The sequence below is a fragment of the Panthera pardus genome, unplaced genomic scaffold, assembly GCF_024362965.1.
Source record: "Panthera pardus isolate Hobbes unplaced genomic scaffold, ASM2436296v1 HiC_scaffold_20, whole genome shotgun sequence".
Taxonomy (NCBI): Eukaryota; Metazoa; Chordata; class Mammalia; order Carnivora; family Felidae; genus Panthera; species Panthera pardus.
In genome coordinates this window covers 88694519-88713930 of record NW_026526766.1, presented here as the reverse complement: position 1 = coordinate 88713930, position 19412 = coordinate 88694519, and the positions used below count along the sequence as shown (strand labels likewise).

At 59.8% G+C, this 19412-nt stretch overlaps 1 protein-coding gene across 6 annotated transcripts; it reads left to right on the top strand.

Annotated features, from left to right (window-relative positions):
- Positions 1 to 2122: 2122 nt before the first annotated feature.
- Positions 2123 to 16398, top strand: FAM78A (family with sequence similarity 78 member A). 6 transcript variants are annotated; one of them, XR_008424379.1, is made up of 4 exons: positions 2123 to 2453; positions 13206 to 14331; positions 14676 to 14771; positions 15161 to 16398. XR_008424379.1 is itself a non-coding variant. In XM_019420786.2 (2 exons), exons 1-2 carry the CDS (start codon positions 2131 to 2133, stop codon positions 13732 to 13734), a joined length of 852 nt encoding a protein of 283 aa, XP_019276331.2. In that variant the 5' UTR covers positions 2123 to 2130; the 3' UTR covers positions 13735 to 16398. The 6 variants fall into 6 exon arrangements, 2 of the variants coding, with proteins under 2 accessions (XP_019276331.2, XP_053764418.1); XR_008424378.1 differs by having other exon boundaries at positions 14676 to 16398; XR_008424376.1 differs by having other exon boundaries at positions 14461 to 16398.
- Positions 16399 to 19412: the final 3014 nt, after the last annotated feature.

The following is a 19412-nucleotide window of genomic DNA, read 5'->3' as shown; positions in this document are numbered from 1 at the left end:
GGACCAGAGACAGAACCCGAACTACACTACCCAGAATTCCCGGGGCTAGCCAAAAAGGAAATGTCGTTTATGCAAGGAGAGGCTCAGCTCCCCACAAGCTGCAGAGGGGGAGAGAGGGGGGAGACGGGGAGAGGATTAGCAGGGGGAGGGCGGGCTGTGTGCGGGGAGCGAGGGTGGAGAGCTGGGCGGGCGGCGAGGAGGAGGCGGCGCCCGCCCGCCGCCGCCGCCGCCGCCGCCTGCGGACCTGCATCCCCGCGGGGCCGGCGAGCGGGCGGCGGTCCCTGCGTGCGCTGCGCTCCGGCCGGCGGCTGCGGGCGGACGCGGGGCCAGGCCGGCGCAGGGGCTGAGTTTCTGCAAAGTTTGACCTGGTTGCCTTTCCGATGCTGCAGCAGAGCGAGGCAGCGCGGGGCGCGCCAGGCGGCTGCGGCGCGGCGGCGGGGCTGAGCGGCGACAGCACGCTCACAATGATCATAAAATAAAGCGGGCGCGCGGGGTGGGGGCGAGAGAGCCCCGAGCCTCAGCCCTCCGCCCCCGGCCACCCACTGGCAGCCCCGAGCTAGGAGGAGGTGGGGGCCGGGGGCGCCCACGGTCGCCCCAGACCCCAGTAGAGCCAAAGGACACTGCCCGGGGGAAGGGGGGGGGGGGGACGCCCCGAGGACGTGCCCGCGGCGGGGTCAGGGGCGTCCGGAGGGCCGCGGCCGGGGCGCGCGGAGCGGCCCGAGGGGCAGGTGAGTCGGTGGCGCCGCCCGGGTGGGGGCGTGCGCGCCAAAGTTGCCCGGCGGCGGTGAGCGCGCCCGACGCGCGGGGACCCGGGGCCGCTTGGGGCTGGCGAGGTGGGGGACAGAGGCGCCCGACGCGGCGGGGCTGGGGCACTGCACCCTCCGGAGTCGGAGGATCCCGGCCCGGGAAGGGGCGCACGCCCGATCGGACCGGCCTGCGGGGTGGCACTGCGCCCCCAGGGGGCCGGAGGGACCCGGCGGGGAAGGGGCGCCGGCGGCGAGGCGGTAGGGGCAGTGCCAGGGCGGGCAAGTCCACGCGGCCCACTGCAGTGCCAGCCGGTCGCCCCCGCCCCCCGCCCCCCACGCCACTCCCAGGCCGGGAGGTGTCAGCGGAGATGTCACGGGCGGCGATTATTCGCTGGTGCGCGCGGTCGTGCAGCCGCCACTGACGGGGCGGGCGGAGGTGGGGGGGGGGGGGTGGGCCGCCGCCTCCGGGGAGACCGCCCAGAGCTGCGCCGTCAGCTCTGCAGCCCGCGCACACGCGTCGCCGCCTCGCGCGTTCCCCGCAGCAAAGTTCGGCTCAACTTTGAGGCGGGCCTTGACGCCCTGTCCCTTCCACCCCCCCGACCAGGTCCTCGGCGGTCGCGGCGAGCCGGGCGGCGGCCCCAGCGCAGCCCCGGAGCCCCGCACGGCGGCGGGCGGCGACAGCGACAGCGGCGGGGGGACGCGGGGCGCCCGCGTGGGGGCGTCGGCCCGCGCCCGCGAGTGGGCGCCGACGGGGACCCGCGCCGCGCCGCGCTCCTCGGGGACCCCGCGGGCGGCCGGTGCCCGGCGCTCGCCTCCTGGAAGCCGCGGGTCGGCGCTCGCCCCCGAGGGCGCCGGGGCCTCCGCGCTCGAACAGAAACTGCTCTTCCATTGATTGGGCCCCGTTGGGCGAGCGGCCGGTGCGTGTGCCCCGAGCGAGCGCGTGCGGAAGGCAGAGGGCAGGAAGTAGGACTTCTGCAGCGACGGTGGCGGCGCGGCGCAGGGGACGGAGCCTTCCTTATTTATGTGTCTGCCGGCGTTCGCCTTCGCCGCCCGAGGACTTCAGGGAGCGTCTCCGAGCTGCGTTCCCCGCGTGTGAGGCACCGAAGGGCTGGCTGTCTGAGCACCATGATTACCCATTAACCTCCAAACTTTCCTTTTTCTTAACCCAAAGAATATCGGTGATTTTTGTCCACTGCTAGCAGAAGAGGAGAGGACCCAGGGCTCTTGAAATGCAGCAAAATCCTTATTTCTAAGCAGGCCCGAGGTAGTGATATGCAGACCCCCTCTACTCAGTGAAGTTTTCTATCCTATGGATATCGGTCTTGAGATTTGAGATTGGAGAGCAGTCCTGTCTGCACTGGGTCCCGCAACCTCCATCCTTTCAATGCCCAGTTTTCTCTGGGACTGCTGGCCTTCCCTGGAGATCAGAGCGCTGCTTTGTGCCATGGGCTGTATTCAGAGCATCGGGGGCAAAGCCAGAGTCTTCCGGGAAGGCATCACCGTGATTGACGTGAAAGCCTCTATTGACCCCATCCCCACCAGCATCGATGAGTCCTCCAGCGTGGTGCTCCGCTACAGGACACCCCACTTCCGTGCCTCGGCCCAGGTGGTCATGCCACCCATCCCCAAGAAAGAGACCTGGGTCGTTGGCTGGATCCAGGCGTGCAGCCACATGGAGTTCTACAACCAGTACGGGGAACAGGGCATGTGAGTACTGCTCAGACACAAGCTGTCGGGGGTGGGGGGCTGCTCGGGGTGGGGAGCTTGGAGGCCTGGGGTGGGAGGGAAGCTTCGGGCAGCGGTGGAAGCCGTCCCTGTGTCCTCCTTGGCCAGGTGCTCTCCAGGGTTTGCCTGGTGATTCGGATTGGGGTCACGGCTCTGGGACCTCTCTTCCTGCTGTCACCGGCCCCTGGGGTTCCTGCGTCCTTCCCCGCGAGATGCTGAGAAAGCAGAGGCACGTTCCACCAGGTGTCTCTTTTGGCAAAACAAGCGTGCTGTCCTGGGGCTGCTAGAGAGGCTGAGGCTTGGCACCCCCCCCCACCTCGCTTGGGTGGGGGCTCAGGCCTCCCGGAGAGGTCCATGTGGCGGAAGTTAAGGAGAAGACAGTGGAGCCCTCCATAGTTACTTGCACAGGTGCTGGGCTCGAACTTGTCTCTGCAGTGTTTTCACATGCATATCAGGATGGGGAGGTGGTGGTGGTGGGGGAATGCTTTGCTGTTCCGGTGTTTTGCTTGAGAGGGTGGCTCGTTTTAGAAACCGAGCCTTCTCGGTTCAGGGTATAGCGTTTTTCTCTCCCCGAGGCAGAAGGCCGCTTGATGTAGACATCCTGTGTCAGTGTCCAGAAGGCTCCAGAGGGGCCCTCACAGCTGAGAGGAGCCCACTGGCCTCTTCCCTCCAGCCTGGGGTCCGGAACGTTCCCAGGACAATGCACGTCTGGGTGCAGGACACGGGGAGCCGGCACCTTCTTTCCTGGCATGCGCTGGGGTTCCTGGGGGCGGTCGTCCCAGTGTGGAAAGAGAAGAGGTGGACAGAAAGGAAAGCCTCTTGGCTTCCAGGGCCGCCTGAAGACAGGGAGGTGAAAATAGCTGTTTCCGAGCACGAGGTCCCTCTGAGAGAGCGAGGCGGGCCCCAGGGACAGCTTCCCAACTGTGCCCGGGACTGGCGGGGGATACTCTCCCACGGCCAGCCTCTCCAGGTGCGTGCTGCTTCTTCCCGGTTCTTCAAGGGAGGAGCGGAGCAGGGGAGCCCCCGGGACTTGGGCCTTTTCCCGGGTCTCAGAACATCCTGGGCCCCTCCGAAATCAGAGGGGGCGGGGAGGGGATGGAAGGTGGCAGGACGCTAAATCCCATTGCGTTTCCTTAATGACTCTGAAGTTGTAAGGCAAACAAGAGAAACGCGGTAAAGCGTAAAACGAGGGCGTAAACAGGATCACCCCACAGGGGCCCACGCGGGGCATGTCCCTCCATCAGCCTGATGTCTCTACCCAAGGCCCTTTCATTCTCCAAAGTGGCTTTTAACTCGGTGTGTGTGTGTGTGTGTGTGTGTGTGTGTGAGGGGGGGTGCTGACTTTCCATTGCAAGAAGGGAAACATGATTCTGAGTTATTCGGTGTGGACTAGATCCTAGGAAGCCTTCAGCCAGAAACCTTTTTTGGACCCTGCAAAGGATCCGGGACGAGTGACAAGACACAGGCGCAGAGGGTTTTCTGGGGGTTTGAGGCACAGGCTACGTTCTTCCCGAGAAGGGGTAGGGAAGGCAGAGGGTTTTGCTGACCATGGAAAGATTGGAAAGATCCGAGCGCCGGGAGGAAGTTGGGGGAGAACCAAAGGGGCTGAGTGCCGAGGCGGCGCGGCGGGCAGCGAGGAGGAACAGGCCCGGCCGGGGCCTCCAGTTCCCCATCTGCACACAGGGACTTAAAGCCTCCGCTCTGAGCTTTCAGGCACTGTTGCTGGAGGCAGGCCTGAGGCCGGAGACCCGAGATGACTTTCCCTTTCTGTGCCAGTCCTTGGTTCCTGGTTAGAGGAACCCAGTGCGCACCTAGACTGCAGTCAGGCAGACCTGGGCGGGCGTCCAGGCTCTGCCACTTTCCAGGGTGTGTGACCTCAGCCACTCTGACCCTCGGTTTCCCCGTCTGCAAGTAGGGCCAGTCATAGTCCTTGCCCTATAGCTTTTACTGCGAGAATTACGAGAGATGACGTTTGTCAAGCAGTCGGCACGGCCCCAAGCCCTCGGTGGTCTTTAGCGTGGTTATGTGAGCGTTCTTCTCTCCTAGGGGGTGGGTGGGCGTGAGCCACGGTGTCCGTAAAAAGTTGAGAATCGTGGCCGAATCCGGGCAGATCAAACTTCTCCTGGGAGTGAAGTTTCTCCTGAGCCCAGGTCTCTCTCGTTCACAAAGCACCCACTTCCTGACTTTTGAAAATGTTAAAATAGCGCAAGTCACGAATGATTTGAGCTCTCCGAGGTTGAAGGCCGTTTTGTGTGCTTTCCATTTGCTTCCTTTTGTTTCCTCCTCTGCCCTGCCCTGCCCCCCCCCCCCGCCCCCTCTCAGGTCCCCCTGCACCCGCTCTTCCTGCCTCCGCACTCCCGGCTGGGGCAGGGGCAGGACCAGCTCCACAGAAGGGCAGAACCTGAGGCTCCCTGGACAGGGGCCGTGTGGAGCCATCCCCCCCGCCAGCCACCTCGTGTGCCGGGTGACAGCCGCCAGGGCGGATAAGGAGAGAACTGCCCGCAGGTGGCTCTGAGGGACCAGTGAGAGGACGGTGCTAGGTGACCACCGTGTGGCTGAGACGCTGAGTTGGAAACAGCTCCACTTACCACGGATTGGCCAAATCGTGCTAAAAAGTGGAATTAGCAGAGAGCACGGCTCCTCTGATCCTGGGCAGAGCTCTGTATTCGACCGGCAGCCTCTGCAAATGAGAAGGGCTTGTTTAGAGAAAGCCTGATGTCTGCTCCTTCTTGAGCATCGGAAACATTTAGGTGCCATCTTCCCAACCCCAAACTATGCTCTTTCCTGTTTTGTTTTGTTTTTTTTTTATATTTAACGTTTATTCAATTTAAAAAAAAATTTTTTTTAATGTTATTTTTGAGACAGAGAGAGACAGAGCATGAACGGGGGAGGGTCAGAGAGAGGGAGACACAGAATCTGAAACAGGCTCCAGGCTCTGAGCTGTCAGCACAGAGCCCGACGCGGGGCTCGAACTCACGGACCTCGAGATCATGACCTGAGCTGAAGTCGGCCACTTAACCGACTGAGCCACCCAGGCGCCCCACGTTTATCCAATTTAGAGAGAGAGAGAGACAAAGAGAGAGTCAGAGCATGATCAGGGGGAGGGGCAGAGAGAGAGGGAGACAGAGGATCCGAAATGGGCTCCAGGCTCCGAGCAGTCGGCACAGAGCCCGACGCGGGGCTCGAACTCACGATCGCGGGGCACGATCTCAATGCCAGGAGCACCCAGCGCCCCCGCTGTGATCTCCAGACCCTGCCCGATGTCTCCGGGAAGGGTGCAGAGTCACCCTCGAATGAGAACCGCCAGACTAGACCCAGACGATCGAGATCATTAGAATGAAACCCACGCCCGGGACCTCAGTGGCCAGGGGAGAGGGAAGCCAGGTGGCAAAGGTTAAGGTCAGGGCTCCCGTTCTCTACGAACGGGCTTGTATCCAAAATATTAATTCCAAATCCTTAACCGGAACCCGTAATACCCTTTGACGTTATCCCTGCTTAAAATTAATCCCTAATCCGGGAGAACTTTGCAGAATGACATCCCGGGCTGGAAATACATGCGGTGGAACTGTCACACAAGCCACCTCGGTGATTCCCCGACTCCTCCAGAGGAGAGCCATGGAGCGCCGAGTTTCTCCGTGCCAGCTTCACGGGATTCTATATGGTTTTCGGGCCAGCCCACATTGCTTTAAAAGCCACCTCCCCCCACCCCAAACTGTTGGAGACACCTGTCTTCACAACCCCATCCTCCGCAATTCCTCAGCCACCACCTGTCAGCCGGCACAGCCTTCTAAGTGACAAGTCACAGTTTCTAGCCCGTGCGGGAGACGCTTCATGTCGTCCCTCGTTTGCCCTTCTCTGAAGCCCTCAGGGCGGCCGGCCCACGGCCAAGGCCAAAGGGCAGACTTGGGGGTGAAGTGGGGGAATAGCTCAAGAGACAGGGTCTCTCGGGGGGACAGTGCCACCTCCCCTCACCCTTGTCCCCCTGGTCCAGCCGGGTGCGGATCCTAGCTCCGCCCTCCCGCGGTGCTGTGACCTTGAGACCAGTCTCTTAGCCTCTCCGGGCCTCTCTGTTCCCATCTGTGAGATGGGGAGAATGGTCCCTTCCCTCCCTGGGTTGCTGTGAGGGGTTAAATGAGATAGTGCACGATAAGAGCTCAGCACAGTGCCCGGCACACACGATGCACTCGATCCACGACGGGTGTCGGTGTGATAGCTGCTCGTAGTTGATTATTAAATCTGGGATGCCTGGCGGAGTCAGCGGGAAGGCTGCTGTACGTAGAGCCGCTCTCTCTTCCGGGGTTGGGTGTCGCGGACCCGCCTACGGCGTGAGAGCCTTGAGCGAGGAGGCCTGCCAGGTCCTTCCAGCCAGCACACGGGGGGGACACCTGCTTCGGGACCACAAGGAGGCTGGTGGGAAGGGGCCAGGCGGGGGCGCAGGGACTGAGGCCACAGGCCGGTGGCAGGACGCCGGAGCTGGGTGATGAACAGAGCTGCCCGGGCTCCCCTCCCAGTGTCCCAAGGACGTCATGGGGCCCTCCTTTTATGACGAGGACACAGCCTGTGAGACCTGAGGCCACTTGCCCAAGGAGGCTTGCTCTGCTCCAGCGGTGACCACGTGGCCCCTTCCTGCAGCCGCGGGCCCACACAGAACAATCGAGGACGAAGCTTCCTCTCTGGGACCGGAAGGCTGCCTCCCCCCATCTGCTGGGCCCTGGCGGAGGCGAGGGTGGCGTGGGTGGGAGAGGGAAGTCCTTGTTTCCAGGCTTTGGGGCGGGAGGAAGTGAGGGGGACTGCCCAGCCCAAAGAGAGCTCCCCACGGACCGGCCCCAGCCAAGCGATGGCTCCAACCCTCACCTTCCGAAAACAAAAGCTGGCTGCGCCCGGAGACGTGCGAGGAGGCACCCGACAGCCGTGGCAATCAGGGAAATAACAAATTAAATCCTGAGAGCTTCTGTTCTTTGCTGATCGGCTCCGGGTAGAAACGCAGCCGATTCGGTGTTGGGGTTGGGGGGAAATGGACAGCCTCACGGGCTGTTTGAGGGGGTACATACAGTTCAGGCAGCGTCTAGAAGGTGGGTTTGGCTGGCTCTGTTACAATTTCAAACCTACATGCCCTTCAGTGCTGTTCTACCTGTAGAGTTTGTCTCACAGGGACTTTGAGCACCTGGCCCGGGGCCTGGCATAGGGTAGGCGTACAAAAAACATCTGAACAACAACAACAAATTGCCTAATGTGTGAATGGAAGACCCAGGCCAGAAGCATGTATATATGAGGATGAAAACTCCAGCACTTGCAAAAAAAAAAAAATTTTTTTTAAGTATAAGGGGACGCCTGGGTGGCTCAGTCGGGTAAGCATCCGACTTTGGCTCAGGTCGTGATCTCACAGTTCTCGAGTTTGAGCCTCACGCTGGGCTCTGGGCTGACAGCGTGGAGTCTGCTTGGGATCCTCTGTCTCCCTCTCCCTGCCCCTCCCCTCCTTGTGCCCTCGCTCGCTCGCTCTCACTCTGCCTCTCCGAAATAAAACGTTTTTTTTAAAAGTTGTAAAGCATGTAGCGTAGGAACCCATTTTTGTTTAAAAGAAAACACTGTGAATGGGAACACGTACTGTGGGTCTATGCAGAGAAAGGTCTAGAAGGATGTTTACCAAAGCGTAATGTGGTGAGTAACCTCAGTGAGGTGGGGGTGGGCGTGGAGACGTGGCTTTCCTTTCTCACTTCATATACTTCTCTATAGTGTTTTTTTTTTTTTAAAGAAAAACACAGCTTTTACAACTAAAAATTAAGATTAGGCACCGTTGGTCCTTTCCAGGGGATATGGTGCTGGGGCCTGGATGAGGGGGGGGGGTGGGCTGCAAAAGGAGTGGGGCTTGGTTTTTGGGGGAGCCCTGGGAGCAGGCGGTGGGGGGACACCCCCAGACCCTCCCTCGGAGAGCAGGTGCCTAGTGGGAAGGGGCTGGCCTGGCAGGCGGCCACACGGGGCAGAAATCAGGAAACTGGGCTCCCGGTTGCAAACTTTTGCAGAATTTGAACGTTTTGCAAATTGTACAAGACCATGAGATCTGTAAAACTGGGGACCGGGCGAGATAAGCCCTAAGTGCCAGTGGGACCAGTGTGGCCAGAAAAGCCTCGGTCCAAGCAGCCCTCTTGCCCTCAAGCCTCAACTCCTTGTCTGTAAATGAGTTTCTCAGAGCATCTAACGGGCATCAGTTGTGGGATGTGAAATAATATTGAAGTGAACTCAGTTAAGCCTAAGTACAACTGTAATTTCATGTTTATTTTATTTTTGAGAGAGAGACAGTGCGAGCAGGGGAGGGGCAGAGAGAGAGGGAGACACGAATCGCAAGCAGGCTCCAGGCTCTGAGCCGTCAGCACAGAGCCCGATGTGGGGCTCGAACTCACAAACCATGAGATCGTGACCTGAGCTGAGGTCGGCGCTTAACCAACAGAGCCACCCAGGTGCCTCGATACAACTGTAATTTAAAGCAACGTATTTATTTGAATGTATATTTGGGGGAAAAATGTATCTAGGACACTCAACGTGTTATTTCCGTGTGTTTCTTAGGAAAAACTAAATGCAATTTTTTAAAAAAATGATTGATTTTAAGTCAATAATAGTACAGGAAGTATATAGAATGTAGATGGGACCAAAGTGAACAGAGATGGGAAGTTTGGAAACTCTGCTCTGAGACCCCTGTCTGGGGTCCAGTCTGGCTCTGGGGTCCAGAACTCAAAACGCGGTCAGAGCCCTGGGAGAGGCTGGGGAAACCCTGGGGGTGTGAGGGGCCGTCTGTTTTGGGGGGAGAGCCCTCCAGGCTCTTCCCGGGCGGCTGGGAGAGGTGTGCTCCTGTCGTCCAAGGTCAATGAAAGGGCCAGCCTCACCTTCCCTCCGAGGCACCGCGCTGGGCATCCCTGATTTCCTTCACCTCCACCCAGAGGCTTTTGCCCCCGTGATGCTCCCCGGCCCCCAGGGGTGGCCCTCAGCATCACTTCTACCCGCCTCGGTCTCCAGGGAAGGCCTTTCTAACCCCTTCAGACCCACACCCTCGGCCAGCTGTGATGCTCGAGCTCGTGTGTGTATGTGCGTGTGTGTGTGAGTGTTGGGCGAGGCCTGTGTTGGAGGCCTGTGGGTAAGGGCCTCTGTGTGTGTGTGCACATGCGTGTGTGTGTGTGTGTGCATGGTTGAGTGAGGGTCTTTTGAAACCGCTGGCTAAGAGCTCCCTCAGGTTGCGGGTCCTGGCCTGGCGGCTTTGTGGTTGTGTGACCTTGAGATAGGCCTGTACCGTCTCCAAGCCTCTTGTATAAAACGTGCCCTTCTGACGTGTCCCCAGGGTGGTTGAGGAGAAGCACTGGGGGGACGTACGTACATAGGGTGCCTGACACGTCCTCTGTGCTTAGGGAACATGACCATTGTCACCGGCGTCGCTGCAAGGACAGCGGGTGCTAGGGACAGCTACTCCAGGTGAGACGATGCATGAACGGGGTGGCTTTGGACACTCTAAACTCCTTCAGGAGACCCCCTTTTGGGGCCCAGGCCCTGAAGGCGAGGCCGGGCAGGCTGCCCACAGTCACCGATCCAGGCCACCAACACTTATTTGCCTACATCCTGGAGGCCTGGCCCCTGCCCTCTAGAGATCATCACCAAGCGATCGCATGGTCATCGGATCACCCCTGTGCGTGCGCCAGGAAGCAGCAGGGCGAGGACTGAATGGCATCGGATATGGGGCCACCTGGGTTGGGTCAGCGTGGGCTTCTCTGGGGGGCTCCGGAGCTGAGCCATGAGGAGCAGTGACCCGCACAGGAGGAGGAGGGACACTGGTCCTGGCAGAAGGCCTCGAGACAGGGGGGGACAGGAGGGGCACGGCCCATTAGAGGAACTGAGAGCGGCTGGTGGGTCTGGAGCCTGGGGAGGGTGTGCGTGCGTGCGTGTGTGTGCACGAGGGGTCCTGGGCTTCAGATGCGTTGGCTTTGAGGGACAGTGCAGACCGATGTGTGTTTTGACAAGATCACTCCCGCTTCTGGGAGAATATTGTAGGAGGCAGGAGTAGAAGCCGGGAGACCCGGGACGAGGGAGGGGTCCTGGCCAGGGTGAAGGCAAAGGAGAAGGGGAGTGTGCAGAGGAGAGAGAGTCCAGGATGGTGCCAGGTGCCCGGAGGGTGCAGCGTCCTCCAGTGGCAGGTGCTCTGCACACACTGACAGCAGGTGCTCTGCACACACTGACGGCAGGTGCTCTGCAAACACCGATGGCAGGTGCTCTGCACACACTGATGGTGGGTGCTCTGCAAACACCGATGGTGGGTGCTCTGCAAACACTTGGTGAGTGGATGGTGGATGGGGGTTGCCACAGGAACAGGGCATGTGAGGGAGAGTGAGGAGTCTGATTCCGACGTGTGTGTGCACAGTCCTGGGAGCCTTGCTCACACCTTTAAGTGGCCTCTGTGCACCACAGCCCGCCTGTGGGACCTCTGCCGTGCAACAAGGAAAAGGTTCGGTGTGTGCAGGGCTGGGGTCCCACCTCGCCCCCCTCTGCCATGGAGCAAAGAACCGAGGGTCTGCTTTGAAGCTCAAGGTCGTCCCAGAACAAACAGGGAATCTTGGAGGAGGCAGTGACTGCATGCAGTTCATTCCTTTCCAAGCATGTATAATCCCCAAACTGCGGAGGTCACAAAGGCTTCAGATCAGTCAGGGCTGGCACACCTCTAAATGCCCCCCAACATGGTTTCTGGAAGCTTCTACGTATTGCCGTTTATATGTTTATATCAATACATCTAATCATCACAAAAACCTTGCAAGGTGGGTAGGACTATCCTCAGTTAACTGATGAGAAAACGGAGGCTCACAGACTTGTAACTTAATCAGAGCTAGTAGCTGGACTGAGGCTGGATCCGGGCTGGCGTGTGTCCCCCAGAAGTTGTTCCCTTAACTGCATTCACGCCCACCTCGTCGACTAGGCGGGGGCGGCGGGGGGTGGCTGGGGCCCTGGGGAACAGAGGCAGCCCATGCGGGCCTGTGATGATTGGAAGACAAAGGCCCCGGAACCTGATTCTGAGTAATATCCCACATGAGACACGACCGTCTGCTGGCTCATAAGGACCGTCACCCGCCTGTGACTGGGCCAAGGCTCGGGCATTTGGAGGCTGGGGAGGAAAGGAAACCTGAGGCTGGGGGAGAGGGGGGCCGCTCTGGTGCTGAGCCCCACTCCCTCAAAACAAGCCAGCTCTTAGGAAGTGAAAGACAGCCACTGAAGAGTAAAGTTCCTTTTGCAAGTTTACTTTCTGCCTTAAAAAAAAAGAAAACCTTTTGCAAGTGAGTACGGCCACCGTGAGAGCACAGAGTGGGTGCTTTCTAGGCGCCTGGACACAGGTGGGGCAAAGGCACAGGCTTCTAAGAAATCCAGGACGGGGACCCTAAACTCCTTTTCCGGCCCGTGATACCCACCTGCGAGGAGAGCCGGGTCAGCAGGCTCACGACCTGCTGTGTGGGTGGCCTGCCCGGCCTCGCCTGCCCGTGACTGCTGTGGCCTGTTGGCTTTCGGGGACCGGTGGGGACTTCAGAAATGGGAGGTCGTTTGAGCTGCTGCCCCAGTTCCCTGGGAGTTTGATGAGCTCAGAGCCCGGGGCAGGAGATGGCCTGGTAGGCAGGTGTTACCCTAATTTGTGACTTTTTCAATGAAATGAAAACAGAAATGAAGTAAACAGGAGAATTAGCAAAATCACATGCCTCTCCATCCCTCCCAGGGTGGCCCCAGGTTTGCTAATCGCTGACGTGAAGCGATGCATTTTGGTAGAGGGGTGCGTCTTTAAGTCCATCCACGTCGCTGTGCATCTGTTTCCGGAACGTTCCCATTTCCTCCCCCTGGAACTCTACACCCACGAAACATTGACTCTCCGCCCCCACTCCCCTGGTATCCACTGTTCTACTTTGTTTCTATGAATTTGATGACCCGAGGGAGATCTCCGATACGTGGAATCATACAGTATTTATCCTGTTGTGTCTGACTTATCTTACCCAGCATGATGTCTTCGAGGTTCACCCACGCTGTGGGATACTGCAAAGTTTCCTTCTTTTTCGAGGCTGAAGAATATTCCACTGTGTGGACAGACCCCATTTTGTTTACCCACGCTGCCGTTGAGGGACACTGGGGTTTCTCCCACCTTTTGGCCGCTGCGAATCATGCGGCTGTGAACCAGAACGCGTCGCAGGGAGCAGCGTATTCTGGAGAGGACCGCTGGCTTCCTCGGTTGTGCCGAAGTCCGGGTGCAGCACGTCCTGACCTTTGGGATCACAGGGGCCCGGGTGGGAGTGGCCCTGGATGAAGTCTGGCCGCCTGGGTCCCAGGCCCCCACTGCTTGGGGAAGAAAAATCCAGCCCCTGGCTTCACTTTCTTTACCTGCCGGGCGCACGATGGACATGAGTGTTGATGAGTGTTGATGAGTGTTGATGCCCCAGACGCTGCCGTGCTCCCAGCCCCCCGGGAGCACGTGTCCCCAGAGTAACTTAGGACAGGTTGGTGTCCCCTTCCGCCTGAGAGCTACTGTCACAGTAACAGTTGCCACGACCGAGTTGAGATGGTGCAGGAGGACAGGATGTGGCTTTGATGGGGGCTGTGTCTGGGGGAGCCCAGACGTGACGGTGGCTGTCTGTGTGTCATTTGGTGCCGCCCTGGCCCCGCGAGGTAAGCCTCAGGGATGCAGCCTTGTGGGTGGCCGACTGAGTAAACTGGTCTTCCTGTCCTCAGGTCCAGCTGGGAGCTCCCGGACCTCCAGGAGGGCAAGATCGAGGCCATCAGTGACTCAGACGGGGTGAACTACCCCTGGTACGGCAACACCACGGAGACGTGCACCATCGTGGGCCCCACCAAGAGAGACTCCAAGTTCATCATCAGCATGAACGACAACTTCTACCCCAGCGTCACATGGGCCGTGCCCGTCAGTGAGAGCAACGTGGCCAAGCTGACCAACATCTACCGGGACCAGAGCTTCACCACGTGGCTGGTGGCCACCAACACCTCGACCAATGACATGATCATTTTGCAGACGCTGCACTGGCGTATGCAGCTCAGCATCGAGGTGAACCCCAACCGGCCCCTCGGCCAGCGCGCCAGGCTGCGGGAGCCCATCGCCCAGGACCAGCCCAAGATCCTGAGCAAGAACGAGCCGATACCGCCCAGCGCCCTGGTCAAGCCCAATGCCAACGACGCTCAGGTCCTCATGTGGCGGCCCAAGTACGGGCAGCCGCTCGTGGTGATCCCGCCCAAGCACCGGTAACGGCCAGGGCGCCCTGCTAGGCTGGACTCGAATTATAACGCTGCTCCTATCCACACCCGCACGGACTCTTCGGTCATTCAGCAAAATACAACCACTCTACCTTCTCGAGCGGGCGGATCTCACTGTGCAAAGGCCCCGGGATGGCCTCCCCCAGCCCTCTTGGCACCTGCTTCCTTTCGGGGAGGGGGAGGCCCGGCCGGGACACCTGACCCCACGTGCCCCTTCACCTTGGGTCTCCTCTCCTGGCAGTTCACTCATTCACTTGCAGGCCTCCCCGAATCAACTGCTTTTTCAGTTTTTCTTCTTCTTCTTCTTCGTTTTTTTGTTTTTTGTTTTTGTTTTTTAAACACCTCTTTACGAGGTTCAGGGGCGGGAGGAGGCGGAGCTGGTCATGACCCTGACCGGCACGGCTGCTGATCTGTGAGTGGCGGCTCCCCCCACCCCCGTGGCAGCTCCCTCGTCCCCCCCGTCACGCGGCCTTACGTAGACTCGCTTTGCCAAACTTCTTCTGCCTTAAGCTGAATTTAAAGGAAAAAGCCCCAAACCGACAAAGAAATAGGATCTCTTTTCTACCGGACTGTTCACCTTCTGCTAGAGGTGAGGGAGGGGGCAGGGCCAGGGCAGAGAGAGAGGGTGCCTGGCCCCTCCTCCCGGGTGGCTTGGGAGGGGGGGGCAGGGGGACAGATTTAGACCTAAAACCAGCTGCTCATTCTTTCGTTTCAGCAGAAACGAAACCAGACAGACCACCTAAAGACCCCCCCACCCCTTCTCTCGGGCTCAGGTGGAAACCCCCGTGCCCCACCCCCCCCACCCCATACCTGTGCAGAAGGGATCTGGGCTTCCTTCCTCTCTCTTCTTGGCAGCCTTAACTTGCCTGGGGTGGATCTGGGAGGAGAGAAGGAGGGTTGAGCCCAGGGGATTTTCGCCATCCCTGTCCTCAGCACCCAGCCACAGATGGGTCCGCCTTTCCCTTTTCCGTCCACACTGGCCCCAAACGCCTGGAGGGCCGGCCACCTTGAGCCAGATTTAGTTCCAAGGTAAGAAAGGCGGGTGACTTCCCTCCTGGCTCCTTCTCAGGGGATGCCCCTCCTGGGGGCTCTGGGGGAAGCTGCAAACAGGCTCTGGGCGCCAGTGTCAGAGGTTGGGGAGACGCTGTCCGGCGGGGGGCGGTGGGGGGGGGTGGTCCTGGATCTGGGGAGGCCGGGAAGGCTGTCGGCAGACACCCCTCTGCTGGTGATTCTCAAGGAAGCAAAGCGGGGCCTCGGGCTGGCGGGGGTCACGTGGGGCCATGGTTGACAGGCATCGGGGCCACTCTGGAGGCTGGTCGGGACAGCGTGGCCAGTCTGGAGGGCCACCGTCCCTCGGGTCCAGGGCCCTCCAGAGCCCTAGGATGGTCCTGAGCGACGCCGAGCCTTCTGCCTTGAAGGCTGCTTGCGGGACCTACGAGGGACACCCCACGGAAGCCCCCCTTCCTCCAGCTTGCCAAACCCCACAGCCACTTCACCCGGCCCTGGGTTTCCAACTAATAATAATACCCAAGCACAGAAAACCGACAGAAAAGAAAAAGCGTTCATTTCTGCAGCCGATGAGCCACTTGGACGAGCCCCAGTGACAGCGTGGGAGGATGTGGGTCACCTTGCTCTGCTCCTTTATCCACGTGGTAGTGTACTTATTCAAGGGGTGCTTCACGTCCAAACTCTCTCTCCAGCCCCGCTCCCGACATCAGGCCCACAGCTGTCCCGGAACGACGGGACTGTGGTTGCCCGCGCGATGCCCGGGAACCCCTTTGTCAGGCCTAGGAGCTTCCCCCTGTGCCCCTTGGTGTGTAGGTACCCCGTCGCCCAGGGAGGCCATAGCCTCGAGTGAGGGGGACGATGGGTCCCAGCTCTACCTCTGGGGAAGGGCCAGGCCGGGAGCGGGTGGGCGGGGGGCCAGGGTGACGGCGTCCTGATGCCGTGGACAGGACCTGGCCTCCTAACGGAGCGGCCCTTCTCTGCACTCAGGTCTTTCTTGCACTAAAAAAGGAGGAAGGGCCCTGGGCGAGGGGGTCAGGAAGCCGGAGTTCTGGTTCTGGGCTGGGTCACCACGAAGGGGATCTTACTGTGCTAGGGGGTGGCCCTGAGCTGCTGGGGGCAGTGTCCCGCAAATACGCGCTCGCTGAGCGTGAGCGAGCCCTCCTGCCAGGAGCCGGCGCTGTGCCCACCAGAAGGGGGCACGCCTGCTGTGGCTGCCCGCCCCCCCACCCCCCCCCGCATGCCTGGGCCCCAGCTCACCTTGCTCCCTGACTCACCCTGCCCCTCCCGTACCCCTTTCTCTCTGTCCCTCCCGGCCTTTCTGAACACGGGGCTGGAAAGACCCTGGAGAAACGGCAGGTCTGGCCAAGGACACCGGGCTTAGCTTGGGTCTGGTCCCTGGGCCTCCTCCCTGTCGGGAGCACAGACCCCGGGCTTCTCACCTGGGTCCCCAATCCCTCCGGTGTCCCCGTTTCCTGGCGTGGACACGCTCCTCCAGCAATAAGGACCATCCGTGGTCGTGGAGAGTACTGTGAAAACAAACCAATATGCACTTACCAGGAGGCACAAGACTCTTGAAGAACCTGTAACATTAACCTTTTTGAAAAACAACGAATATTCACAAAGAGAAATAAAATGTAATTTTAAAGTAGGCCTGGCTAGGGTCTGGATGTTTCTCAACGTTTTTTTTTTTTTTTTTTTTTTTTATTTATTTATTTATTTATTTATTTTTGGGACAGAGAGAGACAGAGCATGAACGGGGGAGGGGCAGAGAGAGAGGGAGACACAGAATCGGAAACAGGCTCCAGGCTCTGAGCAGTCAGCACAGAGCCCGACGCGGGGCTCGAACTCACGGACCGCGAGATCGTGACCCGGCTGAAGTCGGACGCTTAACCGACTGCGCCACCCAGGCGCCCCTTTTTTTTTCAACGTTTTTTTTTTTTTTTTTTTTTTAATTTATTTTTGGGACAGAGAGAGACAGAGCATGAATGGGGGAGGGGCAGAGAGAGAGGGAGACACAGAATCTGAAACGGGTCTGGATGTTTCTAAAGTGCTGGTTCATTTTGGGGCCCATGGGCCTGTACTGTGGCCACGGGAGTGAGCGTATTTGGAGGCGGGTCACCTTATTGACGCGTCCTCCGCTGTCTGCAGCCCTGGGGCCTCAGGTCCCCGCCCAAAGTGCCCCTGGCTGTGCCCCATGGTGAGGAGGGACCGCAGGCTTGAGGTGGAGGCAGGACCTGAGGGCGGCTTGGCTTTCTGGAAAACAGAAGAAACCCGCGTGACAAGGGGAGTTAGTGTTCAGATGGGGCCCTTACCCCCTGGACCTTGCAAACCTGTCTTCGCATGGAGAAGCAGGCATCAGGACAGTGTCAGTCTAGAACGTGGCCCTGTGCTCTGCCCCCAGCCGGCAGGTGACGGAAGGGGGTTGCGTGGGGCCCAAGCCTGCAGAGTAAAAACTTTCTTTTACTGAGAACTTTCTTAGGAAAGGAGGAGAGGTGGGTGAGCCCAGAGGTCCTGGAGTGGGTGTGGGCTCTGAGGGCGGGCCATGGATTCCAGGCAATTTGCACGAGTTTGGGTCAGACACCAAGCCTCTCCGAGCCCCATTTACCTTGTATGGAAAGTGGCGATTCTTCGGGCAGCTGACGTGGTGAAAACACGGGTCCTACTCGGTTTCCCAGGTGTTAACTTACTGAGCCCTCACAAAACCGGGTGCTATTGGGATCCCCATTTTACAGATGAGGAAACTGAGGGACAGAGGAGTCGACAAGCTGCCCAAGGCCACGCCTCCGGGAAGAGGCAGAGGTGGAGTTTGAACCCTGGCCCTGGAGCCCAAACCCTTACCGCTGCATGCATACACTCAATCTTGGCTTGTTGCTGCGAAGCATACATTTGGTGCTCAATAAGTATCAATGACTGTTAAGAAAGCCCCGTGCCTTTGGCTCACTCCATCCTGGGCTTCCCCGGGCAGGAAATGCCTCTCCCCTCCCACAGGAAGGTTCTGTGCAGCCCTCAGTTCCCTGATGCCCACAGTGAGTCGGGCCCGGGGCTACCCGGTCAGCTGCAGACCACAGGCTCACCCCTCAGGGTTGGCGGCAGCCTTTCAGGACTGCCCCGGAGGGCAAGGCCCCCCCCCCCCCCATTCGCATCGGGGACTCGGTTTCTTCTCTGGGTTTTCCACACGGCATCCACCCAACAGCATTCTGCATCCTGTCTCCTGGGTCTGAGACACCAAAGCAGGAAATTGCATAACAGGCCCCTCTGGCCGCCCTCCACCCAGATGGCTTATGGGTGGTTCAGTTCACTGCCGAGGTTTGGCTTTCGGTTGTGGAGTCGGCTCCTGAGCTCTGCCTCTGGGAGTGCCTGGTGTGTGTGTGTGTGTGTGTGTGTGTACATGTTCATGCGTGAACACAGCACAGGGGTGCAGGCCTGGCCAGCAGCGGGAGAAAGCCGAGCTAGATCACATCAGGATAAAGCCAGAGTTGCGCAGGTTTGAACCTTCAGGCCGGCACACAGCTGAGGGTGCTCTGAGGGCACCCCCACACTGGGGGTAGCCTTCGGGGGGCGGGGGGAGTGTGTCCGGAGGCTGGCCATGAGTATAGCAGATTCCAAGTGGCATTTAGTCACCCAGTGGAAGCCCTCCCGCCTCTCCGGCTGATAGCAGGTTAAATTTAGAAGTCCCAGACTGGGATGAGACCCAGACACCAGACTCGAGCCAGCTGTCACAAGGTCCCCTCCAGGAGCGGGGCCTGGGCGAGCCGGCTGTCTGGGCTGGGCCGGGCCCACCTGCCCCGGGATGCCTGGGAGAAGCAGGCACACCAGGGCCCCAAGCGCAGCCTGCCTGTCACCTCTGGCCCCTTCTGGGGAGAGCCCAGGCTCTGGACTCTGGTTCACTGTCAGGGCTTCAGTCCATAGAGGAAACACCACCTGCTGTGGTCCAAGAGGAAGACAGCTTAATGGGGACTGCAAGGGCGAGGGCGGCCGGAGCCGTCAGGCCCCTGGACGTTTCCATCGGCTCACATGTGCCTTCTCACCTCTGGCTCGACTTGCCTCTCGGCCATCTTCTGTCCCGCCGGGCTGGCCCCACAGACATTGTTTCCCACCCGGCCGGGGCCCGGGGCCGGCCATCGCGTTAAGGCAAATACCGAAGCACCGTGCACACACACTATCCAAAAGGGCCCGCGCAAGTCCTCCGCGTGCGGCTAAGTCCTGCAAAGACGCACATCCAGAGCGAGCGCTTCGGGGCTGGAGGGCCCTAGAGGTGCCTGTCACCGCTGAGCCCACGGAATACAGAAGGGAAACTTTGACAGAGGAGGAAACTGGCCCTCAGAAAGGGCTGCGGGACTTGCTGGAGGTCACTCAGCTGGGAAGCTGCAGAACGGGGCGGGTTTCAAACAGCCGTGTTTCGCCCTCGCTCTGTCTCTTCTCTCCCGGCCACAGCACTCCAGTTCGACCAGACCGCCCGTAGCCGTTTTTCTGCCAACCTCAGCGCCGGAGGCCCCCCGCGTGGTGCCGAACACCAGCCAGCAGCGGCCCCGCGGACACTGGAAGATGAAAATCATTAAGTGCAAAGAGAACACATCTGAGCGAATGAGCTCCGTCTCTGCGCTCGTGTCCGGGGAGGCTAACACGCACGACCGACGTGGGGCCAGGCGGACTGGAAGGCAG

Bases quoted from the DNA above. Each gene is read 5' to 3' on its own strand.
- FAM78A (XM_019420786.2), top strand. From the start codon at position 2,131: ATGCCCAGTTTTCTCTGGGACTGCTGGCCTTCCCTGGAGATCAGAGCG. The intron at 2,454-13,205 runs GTGAGTACTGCT...TCCTGTCCTCAG, and splicing joins CAGTACGGGGAACAGGGCAT to GTCCAGCTGGGAGCTCCCGG.